The 21,236-nt window shown below is 53.3% G+C and overlaps 2 protein-coding genes across 5 annotated transcripts in view; both read left to right on the top strand.

Moving 5' to 3' along the window:
* Window positions 1–47: 47 nt before the first annotated feature.
* Amdhd2 (amidohydrolase domain containing 2) lies at window positions 48–9,372 on the top strand. Its single transcript, XM_053743325.1, is given in 15 exon segments — window positions 48–208; window positions 292–428; window positions 508–647; window positions 5,401–5,455; window positions 5,608–5,623; window positions 5,625–5,794; window positions 5,797–5,817; window positions 5,891–5,979; window positions 6,061–6,203; window positions 6,286–6,395; window positions 6,529–6,605; window positions 7,478–7,520; window positions 7,523–7,578; window position 7,880; window positions 7,924–9,372. Coding segments are annotated over 15 exon segments (1,230 nt in total). The 5' UTR covers window positions 48–125; the 3' UTR covers window positions 8,013–9,372.
* Window positions 9,373–18,764: 9,392 nt separating this feature from the next.
* Window positions 18,765–21,236, top strand: part of Pdpk1 (3-phosphoinositide dependent protein kinase 1) — a 71,178-nt gene continuing 68,706 nt past the window's right edge. Inside the window, exon 1 of one of the 4 annotated variants that reach the window (XM_047533310.1) lies at window positions 18,765–18,910. In XM_047533310.1, coding sequence (XP_047389266.1) covers window positions 18,887–18,910 — 24 coding nt within the window. In that variant the 5' untranslated portion in view covers window positions 18,765–18,886. The remainder of the gene's footprint in view (window positions 18,911–21,236) is intronic. The other 3 variants (XM_047533312.1, XM_047533313.1, XM_047533309.1) reach the window with 3 other exon arrangements.

Raw genomic sequence — 21,236 nt, 5'->3', positions numbered from 1 at the left:
TCAGAGCGCCGCGGGTCACGTGGGCCGGCGGGTCACGTGGATCGGGCGATCACGTGGCGCCGCCCCAGTCAGCTGAGGGTCACGTGGCGCGGCGGCCGGCCGGCTCCGGGTCTCCGCGGCTCACGATGCGCGGCGGGCAGGGCACGACGCGGGCTCCGGTGCTCCAGTTCACCAACTGCCGCATCCTGCGTGGTGGCGCGCTGCTCAGGTGCGGGGCGGGCGGGACCACGCGGTGCGGGGCTGGGCACCGGCGCCGGCGGGCTATCTGAACGCCTGCCGCTGTGTGAGCAGGGAGGACCTGTGGGTGCGTGAGGGCCGCATCTTGGACCCCGAGAAGCTGTTCTTCGACGAGCGGCGCGTGGCCGACGAGCAGCGGGACTGCGGGGGCTGCATCCTGGCGCCAGGTTTCATCGACGTGCAGATCAACGGTGCGGCCTGAGGCAGGGCCAGGGACGCAGGGGAGGAGCCCGGAGCACCTTGCGACCTCCCTTTTTTCTCTGGTCCCAGGTGGATTTGGTGTCGACTTCTCCAAGACCACGGAGAATGTGGGTTCGGGGGTTGCCCTGGTGGCCCAGAGGATCCTGTCCCACGGTGTCACCTCTTTCTGCCCCACCCTGGTCACTTCCCCACCAGAGATTTATCATAAGGTGAGGTCAGGCTCAAGGTCTCAAGCAAAGGGGGTCCTTGGGAGCAGTCATCCCTTTAACTTAAATCTCATGCCCTCCCATCTGTCAACACATCCCATGGTCCCTGAATCTGGCATCCCTCCACTTGGGCCTGGGGTGGGGGCCCCTCTGCCTGGTTTCCTGACTGCCTCTGCAGTGCTCCCCACTTTTGCTGTCTCAGCGTCCTCATCTGCCACAGCCCCTTCCAACCCCCACTGCCGGCCTCCAGTCCTGGAGCAAGCAGGATTGTCACAACCATTGTCTAGGGTCAGACTCTTCTTCCTTAACCTGTCTGTTGTGTGTGACTCAATTGAACATGACTTCCAGAAAGAGCTGCTCCCCCAGTGTTTCTGTCCTTCTCTGTCCTACATTTCCCTCCCTTCTACCTTTCTTCCTGCTTAGAAGGAATTCTGTTGTCCTTGTCCAGTTTTCCTTTGAAACTTTATCCTCAAGCTGGTTCTCCCTGCATGTGTTACTGTCCTTCCCAGGACCCTTTGAGACTAGGTTGTATACACATGCCTCTCTCTCTTTTAGTACTTAACTCTTGCTTACCAACATGGGTATTCTCTTACACTACCATAATGTGGCTGGTAAATTTAGGAAATGAACACTTTTCCATGGTTAATTGACCCTGTTCATTCAGTTTTGTCAGTTGCCCCATCTGCCTTTCCTCCAGTACCTGATTCACTGCAGGAATGTATGACTGCTTGTGAGTTCATTTTTTGGGTATGTGGACACAGAATCAGAACAGGGAGCTGTGGAAGGCTGTGAGTGGGCTCTGAGTTTGGGCTTTCTGGGGTTCATCCTGTCCTCCTGACTGTATTTATTTAGGTGCTGGGGATTGAACCAGGAGCACTCTACCACTGAACTATACCCTCAGCTTTTTAAAAATTTTTATTTTGAGACAGGGTCTCACTAAATTATATGGAGACTGGTCTCCAACTTGTGATCCTCCTGCCTCAGTCTCCTGAGTCACCAAGATTACAGGTGTACACCTGGTGGCCTCCTGACTGTGGTATCAGCCAGAAGACTTGGCACAAATGTACTCAGTTTCCTCATTTGAGAATAATCAGTCTTCATCTCTCACACAGCTTTCGAAGCTGTGCTTGGTGTCTGTGAAGTATTTGGAAAATGTCAGTTAAGGACGTCTTCTTGGAAATTTTCCACAGCTCTCCCAACCACACACATATCAAAAGCCAAACTCAGTTGTCCCGCTGCAGTCAGGCATCTAGTTCTCCCAGCTGCTTTCTTAGGCTCTGGTCCTTTCCAAGATAACAGGATTTGGCATTTCTCCTATCTCTGCTCCCATAACGTTCCCTTCCCACCTGCTGAACCTGTTGTGTTTCCCCAGGCACATTCCAGTAGCTCCAGGTGTTCCCCTCTATCTCCAAGCTCTGCCTGGAAGGCCTTGCTCTTCTGCGAGCTAGCTAGTTGCTCCCTTGCCCTTGCCTCAGCTGCAGGTCTTTCTGGCGTGATGTAGACAGCTCTGCCCCAGTGGGTGGGCTGATGAAGGGTGTTTTCTTCTCAGCACTCACTGGGTCCAGGTATGTTACAGACAGACTCCTCCAGGATGAAGGCCGTGGGCCATCTGCTGATGTTGGAGATTGTGGAGGGTTTTGGATGTGAGAACTTAAATACTGGTATCATGGAAACCAGAGGACCTTTCCCTCAACAAGCACCCCACCTTCCTTCCAGGCCACTTTACGCTGGGTAGAAATGGGTTGCCACTTTGTCAGAAGTTAGCCAGCTCTTTTGTTGTTGAGGTCTGGTCCACTGACATTAGCTGCACCTTTGCTCCAGCCCTGCCTTTTGCTGTCCTTCCAGGAGGCAGATCTGCTCACATTATTCTCAGTTTCAAGTGCTTTATCTGCTGATTCAAAGGAACGTACCTCTTGCCTCAGCCCCACTGGCCTGCACGCTTGGGACTTTCCAGCTGCCCCCTGCCTCCTTCCCCCTGGCTTGTCTTGAATCTCCTTTCTCTTTACTCCCCTTCTGCTTTCCTTTCCAGACTCTAGGCTAGCAAGACTCAGTCATTATCATTTTTACTCTCTGGTGGACTTTGTATACCCACAGCTTGTTGGAACAACAGCAGCTCTTTGCCCCAGTGAGTTTCCTCCCTAGGTGACATCACTTTCAACTCAGCTGTTCTTCAGGCATTCCCCTGCATATCTAGAAAATATGCTAGTATTCCTATTCCATTTTCCAGTTTGGGGCAATATTTCTTCTTATCACGAGGCATGAGGACTATTTCTCGCTCATCTGCTTCTATTCCTCATTCTCACTGAATAGTGATTTTGGTTAGATCATGGCGGCTGCTGTGTATGATTCAGTGTTTGAGTTATGTTTTGTCTTCTCTTCCAAATTCTGCTTCTCCTGGAGTTAATGTACTTTGCTGCTGCTGTTTTATAGCTAGCAACTCTCCAGCTTCCTGCTGACAGTTGTTACTCTCAGACCATTTAGACACAGCATAGGATCCATCAGTTTTGGCTTCTTGCTCATCTCAACACTGACTCTTGTCTCGCTAGGACTGAGCTGTCCTGGGATCTCCATCCCCCACCATCTGAGGAGTCTGTCCAGTCTGTCCACCTTTTCTGCTGGGTCTTCCATGTCCCAGATCCTCTTTATTTTCCTCTTGGTGGTTTATGCCTTCATTTTGGTGGTGTCCATCCTCCAGTAGCTTCTGAAGAAAAGGGTCATGCATGGGATGGTAAGTTTTTGAGACCTTAAAGGACTGAAAATGTCTTCATTCTCTTGATCCATAGCCTGACTGAGCTAGAGTCTAAGTAAGAAGTCATTTTCCCCTAGAATTTTTTGTCTTGTTTTGTTATTGGTGGTGCCGGGGCTTGAACCCAGGGCCTCATTCATCTAGGCACATGCTCTACTACTGAACTACACCCCCATCCCTGAAAAAACTAAAAATTCTGAGACAGGGAATTAATTAATTTAAGTTTGATTAATTAAATTCCCAGACTGGTCTCAAACTTTCCTCCTGCCTCAGCCTCCTGAGTACCTGGGAGTATAAGTGTGTGCCACGGAGACACTTGCTTTTTTGAATTATTTCCTTGGTGAGTTTTTGCCTGTCCCTGTGTCATCATTTTATGGGGGTCTCACTGGTCTATCGTTGGGCCTTTTGGGCCCATTCTTTCTTTTCTTTTTTTCTTGCATTTTCTTATCAACTCCACTTTCTAGCTGTTTACTCAGCTTTTTATCTTCCATTTCTTCTCTTGGGTTTCTTGCTTTGGCGCTCACATAATTTAAGCTTTGAAGAGCTTCTTTTGTCCCCACCCCATGTTCCTTGTCTTAAGTCATTTTATTCTTGCTTCCTGGACACACAACCTTTCATCATCCAGAGAGTGTCAGTGACGGCTCTTCACTGTGTCCCTTCATCTTGGTGTGACAGCCCCTGGCTCAGTCCCACTGTTGGCTACGCCTTGCTGCCCGAGTGTACTCTGAGGGCTGGCACCGGAGGACTGTTGGGGGCATCGTAGGTCAGGGCCCCTGGGTCCTGTCTCAGGCTCTTCAGATCCCCAAGGACCTTTATTCTGTGCACAGGAAGCAGGCCTGCCTGGAACCTTGGCGAAAGCCTTCAGTGTGAACTCCACCTGACTCCCTGTCTCTGCTGTTCCTGGCCCACCCCACCCAGAGGCCCTCTCAGCCCCGCACCCGGGGCAGGCGTTCTGGGCTCCAGCTGCTGCTCTCACAGCTCCTCCGTGGGCGCCTGCCCCCAGCCCGTTTCTCACAGCGCCGGGCACTGCAGGACTGAGCCTGGGGGTCCTTTCCCGTTGTGTGCCCACCTACAGCTGTCCAGGATCTGCTGGTCTACCTTTCAGAGTCCGCCTGCCCCTCTCTACCTCTCTGTCCCTTGGGTTTACGGTCTCTCTCTCCCCGGCGGTACTGGGGCTGAGCCTGGAGGAGCTCTAGCCCTGAACGACATCCCCAGCCTTTTTTTTTTTTTTTAATTTTTTTTTTAATTTTGAAACAGGGTCTCACTAAGTGGTGCTCAAGGCCCTGAGTTTTATTTCCAGCATCAGAAAAAAATAAATAAATCTACTTTCACTTTTGTTTGGACAGGGAGTTCTGGGGGAGGGTGCAGTTATCGCTTTGTTGGGTGGGGAGTCCTGAGGGGTGGCCTGCCACCCCTGCCCAGGGACCCTTGCAGAGCTGCAGGCTCTAGAAAGCCCTGGTCCATGTGGGAGGACCGTGGCGTAGGTCTGCCTTTCAACCCCTGAGATGAGTTGTGAGTCCTGTCATGACTCCCCAGTGCTTGGGCCCTTTCTGATCGCCTCCACGACCTGGGCTGGGGTGCTCAGCCTGGCTGTGCCTACACTGCGCACGCTGGCCTCCAAGCCCCTGCTTCTCTCCGTCCTGCTCCTGCCTCTGGCCCTCTGCTCAGGGAGGTGGTAGTCACTGCTGGGGGCTTTGTCCCACTTATGTTTTAGCTGCTGCTGGATGGAGGCCACTGAGGGCCAGGGCAGGTTGGCACCAGCTTCGGTACCCCTGTTCCTGCCCTCGTGGCCTGGAAGCACTGCTGCCTTCTGGTCCTCTGGGCAGGCTGTCTGGTGTCCCCCATTCCTATGAGTTCCTGCTCCTCACCACCGTGTGGGGCCTTTGGCCACCTTCTAACTCCTGGGAGGGCTGGCTCAGGTGGCTGGGCTGTGCCAGGGCCCTGAACTCTACCTGGGATCTCTGGGTGCAGGGCTATGGGGGGCAGGGTTTAACAGCTGGTTCCCCCCAGGTCCTTCCTCAGATCCCCGTGAAGAGTGGTGGTCCCCATGGGGCAGGGGTCCTCGGTGAGTGGCTGACCCCCTTGCACCCCCACCCTGGGAGACTCCTACCCTCCAGATGCCCAGATGGGGAGGGAGGGAGGGTGTGCAGGCACAAGGGGCCGGTGTGGGCTGTGGGACGAGGGTGCTGCTGTAGTCACCCATGTTCCCTTCCCTAGGGGTGCACCTAGAGGGCCATTCATCAGCCGGAGAAGCGGGGCGCGCACCCCGAGGCCCACCTCCGCTCCTTTGAGGCACGTGCCTTCCCATGATGTGTGGCCAAGTATGGTCCCCTGGACAATGTCCGCATTGTGACGCTGGCCCCTGAACTGGGCCGCAGCCATGAAGTGATCCAGGCCCTGACAGCCCAGGCATCTGCGTTTCCCTAGGTGAGGTGCCGTCAGCGGGGGGTGGGGGTGGTCTGCAGCTGCTGCAGAGTCTGAGCCCGGGTCCCCTGTGCAGGGCATTCGGTGGCTGACCTCCAGGCTGCAGAGGAAGCAGTTCAGAGTGGGGCCACTTTCATCACCCACCTCTTCAATGCCATGCTGCCTGTGAGTGCTGCCCGGCCCCCACTCACCTGGGGGGGCCGGTAGCCTCTGCCCTCCCTCATCCAGCCCCTCCTGTCCTGCCAGTTCCACCACCGTGACCCTGGCATCGTGGGGCTCCTGACCAGTGACCGGCTGCCCCCTGGGCGCTGCATATTCTACGGGATGATTGCCGATGGCATACACACCAACCCTGCAGCCCTGCGCATTGCCTACCGGGCCCATCCCAGGGTGAGCCTCTGGGGAGGAGGGGCAGTAGAAGTTAGCCAGCTAGGTTTGCCCACCAGGCAGGTCCTGAAGCACTTCTCCTCCAGGGCTGGTGCTAGTCACCGATGCTGTCCCTGCCCTGGGCTTGGGCAATGGCCGCCCACACACTAGGACAGCAGGACGTGGAGTGGATGGGTTGACGGCTTACGTAGCAGGTGAGTGACTCCCATGCTCACAGGGAACCAGTCTCTCAGCCTCCTGGGGGCAGGGGTGGAACCTGGGCCAATCCCTTACTTTGCTGGGCTCCCAGGCCACAGTTCCCCAGAACCTGGCCTCTCTGCTCTCAAGGCACCAAGACGCTGTGTGGCAGCATAAGCCCAATGGATGTCTGCGTCCGACATTTTCTGCAGGCCACAGGTCAGTGGGTCTGTGCATCTAGGAACAGAGGCTGCCTCTGGGAGGAACCGTGGGGAGGTGGATCATGGGAGTCCTGTGTCAGCCTCTCTCACCTGCCCATGTTGGCTGGGAGTGGGGGGATTCCCAGGGGATGGACTGGATTCTGGGAATGTGGCTAAGGCCCTGCAGGGAGCTTATAGGCAGGGCTGCGTGGTAGCAGGCAACACATCACTCAAGTCAGGGCGATGGGCAGTGGAACCATAGACCCTGGAGGGGCAGGGCCCCTCATGCTACCTGAGAAGGGCCAAGGCCCAGCCCTGTGGGATGGGGGACTTCTCAGGGACAGTGCAGAGGGGTAGGTGGGGTGGGCTGGGTTGGGGTGAGAGTGGCACTGTGGGCCCCTGGGACTAGGTTGTGCGGGGCCCTTGCGAGGCAGAAGGTGGGGAGAGGCTGGTATCATTCTGGAGGCTGTAGGTATCAGGGTCCGGAGGCAGGACATGGCTGTGTCCTGGCCCCAGGACTGATCACAGTCATGGAGAAGTGAGCATGGTCATTTGACCTTTCGGTTAGGGGAGCAGAGAGCAGAGCCCTGGGTGGCTGCCAGGCGGGTGGCATGGTGGGTCCTGCTATCACTTCTTTGTACATTAGGGGCTCTCCCCGGGATTCAGGAGAATATGGAGGGTCATGTGGGCATGTGGGACCAGAGAGTGCTTGGTTAGGGAGAAGAGAATCCCTGCAGGTGGGGATGGTGCCTGGGCCGAGGGAGAGCTGGAGTGGGGACGAGGTCCTCGTAGCCTGTTGCAGATCCCAGGCTGTCCCCTTGTCTCCAGACTCTAAAACCAGCAGCGTGGAGCTGTGTGGGGGAGGGCCGTGGGACTTCACCACGTTGTGTCCCACGCAGGGCTGCAGTGTGGAGGCAGCCCTGGAGGCTGCGTCCCTGCACCCGGCCAGCTGCGGGGGCTGGAGAAGAGCAAGGGGAGCCTGGACTTTGGTGCTGATGCAGTGAGGCTCCAGGAGAGACCCAGCGAAGGGCTGGGTCAGGGCCCAGGTGAGTGGGTCTTCCTGGTTCCTGGCTCCCTGGTGGCATTGCCTGCCACAGCCTCTCTCGGCCCTCTTTTCCCCTGGCCAGGCCAGGGCTGCAGGGAACACAGTCCCTTGTCCCTAACTATAGGAGATAGACTCCTGGTTCTAGGACCTGTGCCAGTATGTGGTGGGTCAGGATATCCTGCATGAGTTATGTCCCTGGGCTTCAGTTTCCCCACCGGGCTCAGTTTGTTGGGAAATGACTTCATGAGGGGGTTAGGGTGGTCCCATCTCATCCCCTCTCACCCTGTGGCTTTGCCCCAGACTTTGTGGTGCTTGATGACACCCTCCGAGTCCAGGCCACCTACATCTCTGGTGAGCTGGTGTGGCAGGCGGAGGAAGCCAGGCTATAACCAAGGACTTCGACTGGAGAGGATGCCCGGCCCCAGCTGGACACTGACATGGCGGGCAGTCGGGGGAGCTGGTCTCCAGAGAGCAAGTTGGGACCCCCCCCTCCAGGTGGGCCCTCCCAGAGCCTCAAGTGACCTGGAGGCAGTGGCTTGGATAAATGTGCAGCCAGCAGGACTTACCTTGTCTCTGGGTGTTGCTTGCAGGGCTGCTTTATCCTGGGCTTCATTCGAGGGTGTTGTGTCGTGGGGCCAGGAATGGTTGGGTTCCTTCTGGGGCCCCTGTTAGGCTGGAACTGTGGAGGTCTGCAGACCCACAGGAAGATAGAGTTGGAAGTGAGGAGGGAACCCTTCAGTGTGGCAGGTGGAGTGGAATCACGGCTGTGGTTGGAGCACTGCAGGAAGGAGCTGGGACAGTGATTGGTGAATGACTTCGAAAGTTTACTCACTAGGGCTGAGGGAGATAGCTCAGCTGGTAGAGTGCTTGCCTTGCAAGCACAAGGCCCTGAGTTCCATCCTGGTACCACAAAAAAAAAAAAAAAAAAAAAAAAAAAAAAGGAAGTTTACTCACTGCTCCTGAGCTGGGGTCAGCAGAGGGGAGGCCTGAGGCCCAGTTCTGGACCTGGGCACAGGTCCAGGCCTTCTGTTGAGACCTTCATGAGGGTTGTCCACGTGGCCTTGGGACCCCAGGTCACCCAGCACTGAAGTGGCAGGAAGCAGTACCCGAGGCCCCTACACAGGCCAGGACCCTCAGCTAACTGTCTCTGGCCTGCTACTTGACGTTAGTCCCAATCACCTAGCATCCTTGTGCTTAGTCACTGTTCCACTTCTCTCTGCATCATAGCCGAGCAGCCCCTATATCCCCAACCTGCCTCTGGTGGCCGATTGCTCCTAGTGAGCCTGACAACCTTCCCCATGCCCACCATAGTTGCCCACCTGCCTGGTGCTGGTGGGTAGCTCAGTGTCTCAACCCACTGTTCTGGGCCCTGCAACTCTGCTTGCTTCTTTAATGTTTGCTTGGGCAGCACATTCCAGGTGGCTTCCTAAATTGCGGTATCATCATGGGCCATCAGACCTCTCTGGATAGCTTTGAGGTGGCAGGCTTTGGGGGCCCTTCTGGCTCTGAGGATAGCTGTGACCTGGGGGGGGGGGACCTGGAAGTGGTGTCTTGACTTCCTCCCATTTGGGTCCTGGAGTAGGTGACCTCCAGACCCTTTTATGTGATAAGACTACTCCTTGGTGCAGAAGGTTGCAGAGAAATGTGCCACGATGCTGTTGTACATTGCTCCCAATAAAGACACTGTCTCCAGGCCCCACAGCCACAGAGCCAGTTCATGGGCCTCCACCTCGGCTGCAGGGCAAACAGCGGGGGCAGGGGAGAACAACCATTGGGGCAGGGGCATATGGGGCCAGGTGCTCCTGGGTACACACATCAGCCAGGAAGTGAGCTGTGGAATCCCACGCTTCCCAAGATCTGCAGGGTGCAGGGATGCTTGGGGCTGCTCCATGGCACATGCCCTGCAGCTTGTGGCTGACCAGCGCTGCAGTGTGTCCAGTGCGGGGAGACAGCTGTGAATGTGGGACATGCAGGGGCCATCTACCAGGGCTCACTGTGGCCAGGAGAGGCAGACCAGCTTGTCCCTCACCTGGTTTTAGGCCTCACTCTTAAATGCTTTACTGGTGTTGACTCATTTCATCACTTCTGCCAAAAGTCCAGTGAGGAGGCTGGGTGTGGTGGCACCTATAATCCCAGCTACTGGGGAGGGTGAGGAAGGACTGCAAGTTCAAGGCCAGGCAGGGCAAATTATTGAGATCCTGTCTCAAAATAAAAAATAAAAAGGGCTCCGATGTGGCTCAGTGGCACAGTCCTTTCCTGGCATGTGCCGGGCCCTGGGTTTCATCGCCAGCGGCAGGGGGAGAATTTGACCCAGACCCACTCTGCCCCCATTCCACCATGCTGCCTCTCTGGGTGAAGAGAGAGGGAAGGGTTCCAGAGAGGGGTGGACGGTGGGTGTGATGTTCACATGACGGGAGCTGCCTTTGTGGAAGCGACTCTCAGGCAAAGCTACCTGTCCAGCAAGACCAGAGACACGGATGTGTGTGTGTTGGTGGAACAAGACCTCAGTGGTGAATGGAGGGGTTCAAGCAGGGCTCTGGACCTGCGGTAGGAGTTTGGATTTTATGAGATTCAGGGGAAATGCCGCTGGGTTTTTTTAAATGTTTAATATAAAATATAAAATGTACTGTTTTTTTTCAGTACTGGAGATTGAACCCAGGGGTGCTCTGTCTCTGAGCAACGCCCCAAGTCCCCCTCTTTTTAGTACCAAGGGATTGAACCAGGGATGCTTTACCCCTGAGCCACGTCTCCCAGCTCCCCCACGCCCCTACCCCTTTATTTTTTGAGACAGGGTCTTGCTAAGTTGCTGAGGCTGGGCTCTCACTTGCATCCCTCCGGCCTCAACCTCCGGAGTCGCTGGGATTACAGGTGAACTCTATCCACACCTGGCACATTTACCATGCTGACCACTCTGAAACGGACAGTTCGGCAGCCCAAAGCACATTCGTATTGTGTGCAGCCATCACACCATCAGCCTCCAGGACTTCTTCATCTTCCAGACAGCACTAGTCCCCCAGCCCCTGGCGACCTCACTTTTTGCCTTGTCCAGGACTCTGAGCTGGAGGGCTGTGCGGTGCCGCTTAGGTCATTCTGGGGGTACTGGTGGGCCAGTGGCGCTGTGACAGCCGCCAGGCGTGCCCTTTCCAACCCGATTGTGCACCTTTTATAGGTGCCCCCACACCCAGCCTCCTCACTGGACAGTGGGGGGCAGTGGTGCTTTGTGCCGGTTAAGTCACGGTGTGGGAGGGGTGCCTGGCGGGAGGCAGAGAGGTGTTGGACCCCAGACCTGAGGCAGCTTGCTCCGTCCGACGGACTGTGGAGAGCGTGGCTCGCGAGCGCCGCCTGGTGGCCTCCCAGGACGTCATAGCCTCTCCCGGAGCGCGGGGCTGAGCATGTCGGGGTCAAGTCTTCAAGCTGGAACACAGGAGAGTCCTTTTATCTCCGGGCCTCGAGGCTCCCGGGACCGCTGGCATGTGGCGGGGAGATGCGCGGGTCTCCCGAGCCAGACCCCCCGCCGGCGGCCGCGGCACCAGCGGCAGCAACAGCAACAGGCGAGAGCGCCGAGCCTCGCTCAGCCATCCACGAGGCCTGGCCTGGCCTGGCTGGGGGCCCGACGCGGGAGGGCTGCTTCTGGGGCGGTCTCTGCCAGGGCCGATCACAGTGGTCCCCGATCCCAGGCGCGCAGCGGCAAGCCTGGGGCGCGACCCGACCCGTAGCGCAGTGAGGACTCCCTGGGCCCCGCGCCAGCCTGAGCTGGAGCGCGGGAGGGAGCCCGTGGGGCGGCGGGCCGTGGGCCTAGGGAACGTCCCCCCGCAAGCCCTCTCCAGCCCTTGCACAGTCCTGCGGTCAGCCGCCAGGCGTGCCCCTTTCCAACCCGATTGTGCACCTTTTACTGCAGTGTCACAGTTTGTTTTACTAAGTGGGATTGCGCTTTTGGGACTGCTGGGCAATTCTGTTTTTAAAGTGAGCATGTGGAGAGCTTCCCAGATGGTAGTGCATGACTGTGTCTCTCTTGTAAAAGGTGCCCAGGTCCCTTCTGTAAACATGGGTGTTCCACCGCAGTGACCAGTTCCCACCGCACCCTTGTTGAGGATTGTCTAGGGGTGGGAATGGGCGTTTCTGGGGAATCCAGATACTCCAGGGCACTCCTCTTGGCTCTGTGGCTTCCTTGTCCCCGTTTGTCCCCAGGAAGACCAGAGAAGGGCCTTCTGCAGGCGTTTCCTGTTGCTGCCTTAACAAATCACCACAAACCTGTTGAAAACAATGGGAGCTTATGGTTTTACGGTTCTGGAGGTTCACGTAGGAAATAGGTCTCATGGACTGAAGTCAAGGCAGGGGCAACTCTGCAGAGGCTCCTGTTCTGTTCGGTTTCCTGGAGGAGGCTGCTGACTCCTTTCTTTTGCAAAGTCAGCAGTGGCCCACAATCCTTCCCCTGTCGCATCACTCCCATCCCACATCGTCTTCCATGTTTAGAGACCCTTGTGATTATGCTGGGCTCACTGGGAGAACCCTGCTAGTTTTCCCTTTTTTTTTTTTTTTTTTTTTTTTTGTGGTGCTGGGGATCAAACCCAGGGTCTTGTGCTTGCAAGGCAAGCACTCTACCAACTGAGCTATCTCCCCAGCCCTAGTTTCCCTTTTTTAAGGTCAGCAGAATAGCAACCTTAATCCCCCCTTTCTGTAGATTCATGACATATTCACAGGTGGCAGATTAGATGCTGAACATCTTTGGAAAGGCCATTATTCTGGTTTAAATCCTTCTAGAGAGAAGGACACAGGCAGGAGTGTTCCTGCTCAGTCTAACAGGACGATACTAGTCCATCCCCAGGTTTCAGCATCCAACACACAAAACTAAAAATGACATAACCATATTCCTGTCATCAGTGCATGAGGGACCCTGTTTCCCTACATTCTTACTAACAGTGGATGTTTTCAGATTTTGACAGTTTAATCAGTTTTTGACTCAAACCTATTTATAGCTGAGGAAAGTGAGGTTTTGGGAGGGCAAATTAGGTGACTGAGATCTCTCACAGCTTTCCTGACTGCCAGTCAAGTTTCTTTGTCACTTGGTGCATTTTATAGGGGAGGATGTGAATTCACCTAGGTAGCTTGGAAACCGCTGGATCACTTCCACATCTCTCATCCATCTGTTCATCTGCAGCCATCAACAAGTGCATATTGGGAGACTTGGGCATGGGGACCAGGGACAGAGGCTATTGTTTGAAAAGCCCTGTCCTCTCACCTACCTGTGTCTTAATTGGTCTCCTTGGCTCCCTATTTGCTCCTTGTGATCCTTTTCCCCAGACCCTGCCAAGCGGCTGCAGGAGAGTCTAAAACATAAACCAACTGGGCTCTGCCTGTTGCAGCTCTTCCTTGGCTTGATATTTAAGTGCCTACCTCTGGCTTGAAAATCTGTGAGGTATGGACCCACCTTCCCCTCTGTTCTCATTTCTCTTGTCTCTGCATGAATCCTAGTAGGTGGGAATTCTGTCTTGCCCTTGGCTAGCTGTGGTAGTAGCTTTGAAGGTGGCCCCCCATGATGATCCTTCTAATGATGGACATGGCAGAAGAGAAGGTATATCACTTCTGAGGTTAGGTTATAAAAAGCACTGTGGCTGAACTTAGTGAGGCCCCTAAGCAACTTAGCCAAGACCCTATCTCCAAAAAAGGGGGAGATAGCTGGGGGACGTAGCTCAGTAGGTTCAAGGGTAGAAACCATGGGTTCAATCCCCAGTACCCCCTCTCCCTGATTAAAAAAAAAAAAAAAAAAAAAAAGCCCTTAGTTTCCAGCTTTTGTCTGACATTTTTCTCTTGGACCATTTGCTTTGGGGAGAGCCAGCTGCCACAGCATGAAGACATTCAGCTCTGTGGAGCAGCTCACGTGAAAGAAACAGACTTCAAGCCACTGCTGTGGGAATAAGACTTTGGAAGTGGTCCTCCAGGGTTGCTCAAGCCTTCAGATGCATGAACCAGACCACCCAGCTGGGTCCCTCTCTGAGTTCACACTCCCAGGAACATGAGACAATGCACATCTGTTGTTTGGGGAAAATTCATTACACAGCAGCAAGTAACTAATACCCTAGCTGTGAGACATTGGGTAAGGTTCCTAGTCTCTGAGCCCCTTGTGCTGCCAGAGTTATGGGAATAAGTGAGGAGTAAAGTGACGTGAACAGGCCAGTGCAGACAGCACTCTGCACGTCAGGCAGCCTTGCTGCCCCCTCATGGTTGTTGTCCAGCATCCGTGACCTCACAATGTCAAATCAAGCCTCTGCATCCTTGGCCCAAGACACCCTTCAGCCAGCAAAGGTGCTGGGCAGGAAAGCGACAGGAAAGAGTGGGGAACAATCTCTCTCTTCCAGCTGGGTGCCGTGAACCGTGCTGGACAGGTGAGACCATCTCCTCTAGTGTCCATTGTCTCCAGGCCTGACCCACATGGGGTGCCCTCCTCCTGAGCTCAGAAGAGAAGCTGGTTGGGTCTGGCCTGGGCCTCGCCTCCTGTCTGCCATTGAGGTCCTGGCAAGAGTGAGGACTGCCCTTCCTCAGCCTCCTGCTGCCCTCCCTGCTGCTCAGCTGCTCTCTTCAGGGCAGCAGCCTCCTGCTCTCCCCTCATCCCTTCCCTGAGGCTGCTTGACTGCATCTCGCTCAGTGGGCTCTCCCTTTCACCATGTTACTTTTACTCAAGCCGCCCCACCCCTTTCTTCCCTGTTTCTCTTGTGAACTACTTAAGAACCATAGGGCTGTATGTTGGCTCAATGGACTTGAACAGGGAAAAAAGTTAAGAGAACCCAGGCTGCACCCCAGTGGAAAACAGTGTTTCCTATATTTACTTCCAGGCTTTTGTCTTTGCATTTACTTTACATAATGGGGAGCTGGGGACGTAACTCAGAGGTAGACTGCTTACCTAGCACATGTGAAGTCCTGGGTTTGATCCTCAGTAGTGAAAAAAAAAAACATTTTACATACATGTTTACACTTACAGGGGTTATTTTAAAACATTCCTTGGAGTGTGTGTGTGTGTGTGTGTGTGTGTGTGTGTGACCAGTGATTGAACCCAGGGGTCCTTTACAACTGAGCTATGTCCCAATCTTTTTTATATTTTGAAACAAAGTCTCACTAAATTGCTGAGGCTGGCCTTAAACTTGAGACCCTATTTCCTCAGCCTCTGGAGTCACTGGATTATAGGCGTGTGCCTCCATAGCCAGGTATGTCTGCTTTTCTAGAAGTATCTTTGTACTTTTTTCTACATCTTAATTCATTGTTTGTGGTCATTATCTCTTGCTTTTCTGTTGAAGTGGCTAAGGATTCATCTCTTAAACCTACTATGTCTTCTGCCTCCTGTCCAGGCAGAGTATGATGACTACAGACTGAATCAGTGTATCTGTCTGTGACAGTAAATATCAGTCACAGTAGAGAGCACTAAGGGGAGGTGTGGACTCTGATTGTGCTTCTTTTCTGGTAGAGCTATTCTGGATTTTTTCTCTCATCTCCCTGTGAGTTCCTCAGTTCAATTCAGTTTTTCCCCTCGATATTGGGGATTGAACCTAGGGGTGCTCTACCACTGAGCTATATCCCTAACCCTTTTTGTTTTTTATTTTGAGACAGGGTCTCACTACATTGCTGAGGCTGGTCTTGAACTTGTGATCTTCCTGCCTCAAGCTCCTTAGTCATTGTGTTACAGATATGGCCACCACACCCACCCTCAATTCAACTTTCTTTGTGGCAAGAACCTTTAATTTTTAGGAGTCCTCTGGAAACCTGCTCCACTTGGGTCTGAGTTTTCCTTGCTGACAGCTCTTACCCTGGCATTTTTCCTTTCTGTTCACTTAAATTGTACCTTTTAACGGGGGCAGCACATGTCTATAATCCCAGAGACTGGGGAGGCTGAGGCAGGAGAACTACAAGTTCAACGCCAGGGCTAGGGTTGTCATCATTGGTAGAGTGCTTGCCTCACACATGGGAGGCACTGGGTTTGATTCTCAGCACCACATAAAAATAAAATAAATAAAGTAAAGGAATTGTGTCCCATCTACAACTAAATATATTTAAAAAAAAAAATCAAGGCCAGCGTGGGCAACTTAGCGAGACCGTGTCTCTAGATAAAAAATAAAAAGAGCTGGGACTGTGGCTCTGTGGTAGAGCACCCCCTGGGTTGAATCCCCATTGCTGTTCCCCCCACCCTGCCCCAAATGAACAAACAAACAAAAAGAAAAAAAAAGTTTCAAACTATACCTTTTCTATACCAAAACTGTGACCTAGTTACCTGATTTTCTTTTTTTTTTTTTTTTTTAATTTTTTATTTTGAGGCAGGGTCTCACTAAGTTGCTGAGAATGGCCTTGAACTTGTGATCCTCAGCATCCTGAGTCAGGAATTACAGGCGTGTGCCACCATGCTGGGCTCAGGGCAAGTTTTAATTACTTTGTGAGGACCAAAGTAAATGAAAGCGCTGCTGGGAGGCAGTTGAGTTCAGTGACTAAGAGCAGTCGGTCAGGTCTGGTTTTGAATGCTGTGCTCTGTGACCTCGAACTCTATTCTACAGCAGAGTAGACCAGCCATGGAAGCCTCAGTCTCCTCAAGTGAAAAGTGGGAACCGTCACAGCAGCTGCTGCTCATGGGCTGCTTGCCGTGGCTCCTGAGGGGGTGGAGAGCAGGTTTCCACCGCGAGCTTCTCTGGGTCCGCTCAGGCCGAGAGTTTTTGTGAACTAGACTGCCCAGTGGGGCAGGCAGTTTGGCAGCGTGAAGTATACTTTGGCCCAGTGATTCCATAGGTTGAGAATTTTATCCTAAAAAGATAAGAAAGGGTACAATTTTCAGTGTAGGTCCTTGTACGAGGGAAAAAGAAAACAAAGAACATAAAATGGGGAAACATTTTCATGTCTGTTAGGAAAGCGATACCTGAAGGTATAAACATTCACCTCATCTTTAAATGTCGTGTTCCTCCAGTGGCCTGCTCTGGACCATACACACCTGAGGAGGAAGCAGTCAGAGGTCAGGAGAGCAGGACAGGATACAGCGTGATACATTGTTAAGTGAAAGAAGCAAGTATCAAAACAGCAGGGATAGCATGGGTTAGGGGTTAAGTTGCCTGGGGTTTTGTTTTTGTTTTTGAGGTGGGGGTACTGGGGGTTTGAACTCAAGGCTTAGAGCATACTAGGCAAGTGTTCTACCACTAAGCTATATTCCCAGCTCTTAAATTTAAAAAAAAAAAAATTTATTTTGAGATGGGATCTCTTAGGTTGCCTAGGATGTCATTGAACTTGTGATTCTCCTGCCTCAGCCACCTCCTTGACCCCAGTAGCTGGGACTTCAGGCATATGTCACCATACCTGGTTTGTTTTTTGTCTTTTTTAAAGGTCTATAAATGTACAGAGGACAAGGACAGTCAAAGCTGTATATCTTAGGGTTTGATGTACAGGCTCTGACACATGGATGTTTGGATCCTGGCACTGCATGAACCTGGGCAAGTTGCGGAACTGCCCTCCCTGGTGCCTGAGTTTCCTCATCTGAAAAGGGGAGCAACAATATAAGGGATGCTTGTTTAGGGTTTTCAGACAGAGTTGCACTATGTTGCTTGAAATTGTATGCTCAAGAGATCCTCCTGCCTCAGCCTCCTGAGTAACTAAGACTGTCAGCTTGTGCCTTTGTGCCCCCCCCCCCCTTTGGTACCAGAGATTGCCCCGGGGCACTTAACCACTGAGCCACATCCCCAGCCCTGTTGTTATTATTTTTCAAAAAAAAATTTATTTGTAGATGGATACAATACCTTTATGTTATTTATTTATTTTTATTTGGTGCTGAGGATCAAACCCAGGACCTCACATGTGTTCTACCACTGAGCTACAACCCCAGCCCCTATTATTTTGTTTTGAGTCAGCTTCTAGCTAAGTTGCTTGGGGCCTTGCTAAACTACTCAGGCTGGCTTTGAACTTGCCATCCTCCTGCCTCAGCCTCCCAAACTGCTGGATAACAGGCTTGTACCACCATGCTCAGTTTTGTGCCTGGTTTTAAATTTTTATTATTTTTTTAAATAAAGATATATTGCTGTTGGAAAATTTAAAACATTGTTTAAAACTGCGGGGGCTGGGGTGTGGCTCAGTGGTAGTGTGTGTTTAGCATATATGAGACACTGGGTTCTATCCCCAGCACCAGAAAATATAATAAAAAAATACCTTCAGGTCATAAGGGTGATCCTAGCTTGAAGATATCATTGCAGCACAAAAATGAGAATGTACTGAATATCGATGTATTGTGCACTTAAAAGTGATTAAAGGAGCCAGGTGCGGTGGCCATGCCTGTAAGCCCAGTGACTCAGGAGGATGGAAAGTTCAAGGGAGGTCAGCCTCAGCAAATTAGTGAAGTTCTAAGTAACTTACTAATGCTGTGCCTCAAAAAAAAAAAAAAAAAAAAAAAAAAAAAAAAAAATGGGGGGCATTTGCTGGGGATGTGGCTCAGTGGTAAAGTGCCTCTGGGATCAAAACCCAGTATCAAAAAAAAAAAAAAAAAAAAAAAAAAAAGTTAAAGGCAGGGGGTATAGCTTAATAGTAGAGCACTTGCCTAGCATATGCCAGGCCCTAAGAAAATAAATTAAAATGGTACATTTTATGGGTATTTCACCGAAGTATAACCCCCCAACACCACCACCCAAAGAAAAAAGAACCACAGGAACATTAGGCAAAGACGCAGTTCCGAGGGTGCTGCAGGACTGTTGGCGCGCCTGGTAAGAGACTGGAGGGCGCCTTTCCTCCGCGGTCGCTCGTGAGCTGTGAAACTCTCACAGGTTGCGTCCTGGCGTTCACGCAGGGCCAGCCCCCAGTCTGAGTCGCGGGTTCTAGACCAACCTCGCCACTTGCCTCGGGTGTGACCTTGACGGGACCAGATTCCGAACCTCAGTTTCCCGGACCCGGAGCGGCGATGACAGCTTGACCGACCCCGCCCCACGCTTCCTGATTGGCTCGCGCGGGATTCCCCCAACCGAGGCGGGGCCAGGTCCAACCCGGAAATGCGGCTCGGGACGGGGGCGGGGCCACAGTGAGCCGCGGCGAGCGACGGCGGACGCGGCCAATGGGTGCCGGCGGCGGCGGCGCCGGCGGCGGCGGAAGTCCCGCTCGGCGTCGCGCGGGGGCGGGGCGGCGCCGGGGGTGGCAGGCGGCGGGGCGGGCACAGGATGAGGGCGGCCATTGCTGGGGCTCCGCCGCGGGGAGGAGGACGCTGAGCAGGCGCTGAGCCGCGCAGCGCTGCGGGGGAGGCGCCCGCGCCGACGCGGGGCCCATGGCCAGGACCACCAGCCAGCTGGTGAGCGCGCGGCGAGGGACGGGGCGCGCTGGCCCGTTATCCGTGAGCGCGGCTGCCGCCTGGGTCTGGCGGGGCGGCCCGGTGCTGCGACCGGGCGGCGCCTCACCTGCGACCGGGCGGCGGGCCGGGCCGGGCCGGGCCGCGGGAGCCAGCCGGGCGGCCTCTCGGCCGCAGCTTGGAGCGCGAGCCCTGGCTGCGGCAGACGCCGGGCGGCCCAGGGAGCTGACAGGCGCGGAGGGCGGGGGAGGCCGGGATGGTGTCACCCGGCGGGCGGGGTAGAAGTGCCTGGAAAGTTGTTTTCGCCTCATCGCAGCCTGGAGCCGAGCCTCTGGGCTTACCTTGCGGTTCTGTCTGCCGAGGAGCGGCTCTGGGCCTTCACCTGGAGCGGGGTCCCAGGAAGCAGAGGGTGCGGGATCCTGCCCTGAACACCTGATGCTAGCGGTCCGGCCCCCCGATTCTTGGTTAGGTGGTCCGGGACGCTGTCTTTTCGGCCGGGCATTTGGGTGCTCCTGCGCGTGGCCGGGCTCAGTAAGGTAGGAAGCCCCGGGAGGCCGGGAGGCCGGGCTCTGAGGCCCCGCGGAGGAGAGTGTGAGCTTGACAGGGAGGAGGGGCTTTAGGGGGAACAAAACCAACCACTTGTTGGGTGAAATGTTTCTGTGTTTTCACTGTGTTGCTAAAAGTATCCTTAGTGTTTTTATATTTTTCCTCTGTTCAGTCTTGGAATGTTGGGACTGTGGATTAAGTATGTATACCTTGTATGCGATGTGAAGTGGGTCATGGGAGAATGTCAGATAGCTAGCAAAATTTGGTTCAAAAGGCAAATCCCTTTGGGCTACTGGTACGGCTCAGTGGTAGAGCGCTTTCTAGCCTGCTCTTGAGGCCCTGGGTTCGATCCCCAGCTCGGCAAAAGAAAAGAAAGAAAAGAATCCCTTAATTGAAGGAAGACCCAAGAAGTTTACTTGCCCTCTTATCTTCCAGGACGCGACTTTGATAGCGGATCGTAATGTGTTTGGAGTTATGAGTCCCTTTGACAATTCGAGGGAATGTATAGGCTCTCTGAGGTGGAGACCTCTCAGTTGTGCTGAATTGTGTTAACTAGTTTGGAAGGACTTCAGGTTACATACAGTCTTCCGTTGTAGAGACAGTTGATGACGAATCCAAAGTCTAAAGAAGGGGTACTTGTCTGGTGGAGGAAAATGATTGAAAGGAAAAATGGATGTCTTTGACTTCGCAAACACAGGTTAAACCCTGAGGTGCCTGGGTTCGCATGCAAAAAACAAATTAGGCTGCTGGCATGCCTAATGGATGGGGTGATATTCATCCTGGACATTTGTAAAGCGAACTTTCACACAGTGATGCTGTTGCAATGCAAGGTGTGTATTTGGTGATGTCTGTGGGAAAGAAGAAAAGAGCACATTTTCTCATGACTTTGACACACACACATGATGGAATTTGAGTCTGCCATTTGCTTTTCCTCGGGCAGCTTTTTTATTTTAAAACACTGGAACCGAGTGAGCAGCAAAGAACTACAGATAGACCTCAACATAAGAAATTGAGAGAATATAGGCTTTGCACCTTGTCAGCTAGAGTCCCCCACATGCATGTGTGTGAGAATATGCCAAATTTCCTGTAAGTAATGGCAGAGAAATGACCCTGATATTGGATTTTTACCTGAGGGACAGATAGAGGTGAATAGTTTGAGTGAGTTTGCATCTGTACATTAGGGTGGCAGGGCAGGTTCTGTGTGAGAAGACCCTGTCCCACTTAACTTTTCCAACAGAGTATGAGCTATGAAGATGAGTGCTTAACCCAATCTGCCACTATGGTGGGCTAAAGGATGTAAGTCTTTATTGAGCCTTTACCTGAAGGCAGGCACTTTGCTATTTCATTCATATCATGTTGTGAGGTAGATATTGTTCCCATTTTACAGATAGGCTTACTGAGGTGAGAGGTTCAATACCTGGCTCATAAATAGTCAAGTGTGATTTGGCAGAGACCCCACTGTCACCTCACTCCTCATGAGGAGCCCCAAAGGAGGGTCTGCCAGGCACCTCCACGCAGCACCTGATGTAAGGAAGTCCTTGTTGGCTGCTCTCCAGGGTGTTTTCCTCTAGGATTGAATGGGGGTGTCTTGCTGTGCTGAGGCAGGAGGGATGTCTTCATATGGAGGAGAACACACATATTTCTTTGGGCAGTTGACTGCACTCCATGACCCCTGGGACCTGTTTCAGCTGTGTGCTGTCAGAAAGCAGCTGTTTGGAAAGAAGCTCTGGTTCATCCTCATTGAGGGCTGATGCTGTGCTGGGTGAGGCTTGGAACTCTCCCT

The sequence above is a fragment of the Sciurus carolinensis genome, chromosome 18 (assembly GCF_902686445.1).
Source record: "Sciurus carolinensis chromosome 18, mSciCar1.2, whole genome shotgun sequence".
NCBI classification, from domain to species: domain Eukaryota; kingdom Metazoa; phylum Chordata; class Mammalia; order Rodentia; family Sciuridae; genus Sciurus; species Sciurus carolinensis.
This window is presented reverse-complemented; position numbering and strand designations above follow the sequence as displayed.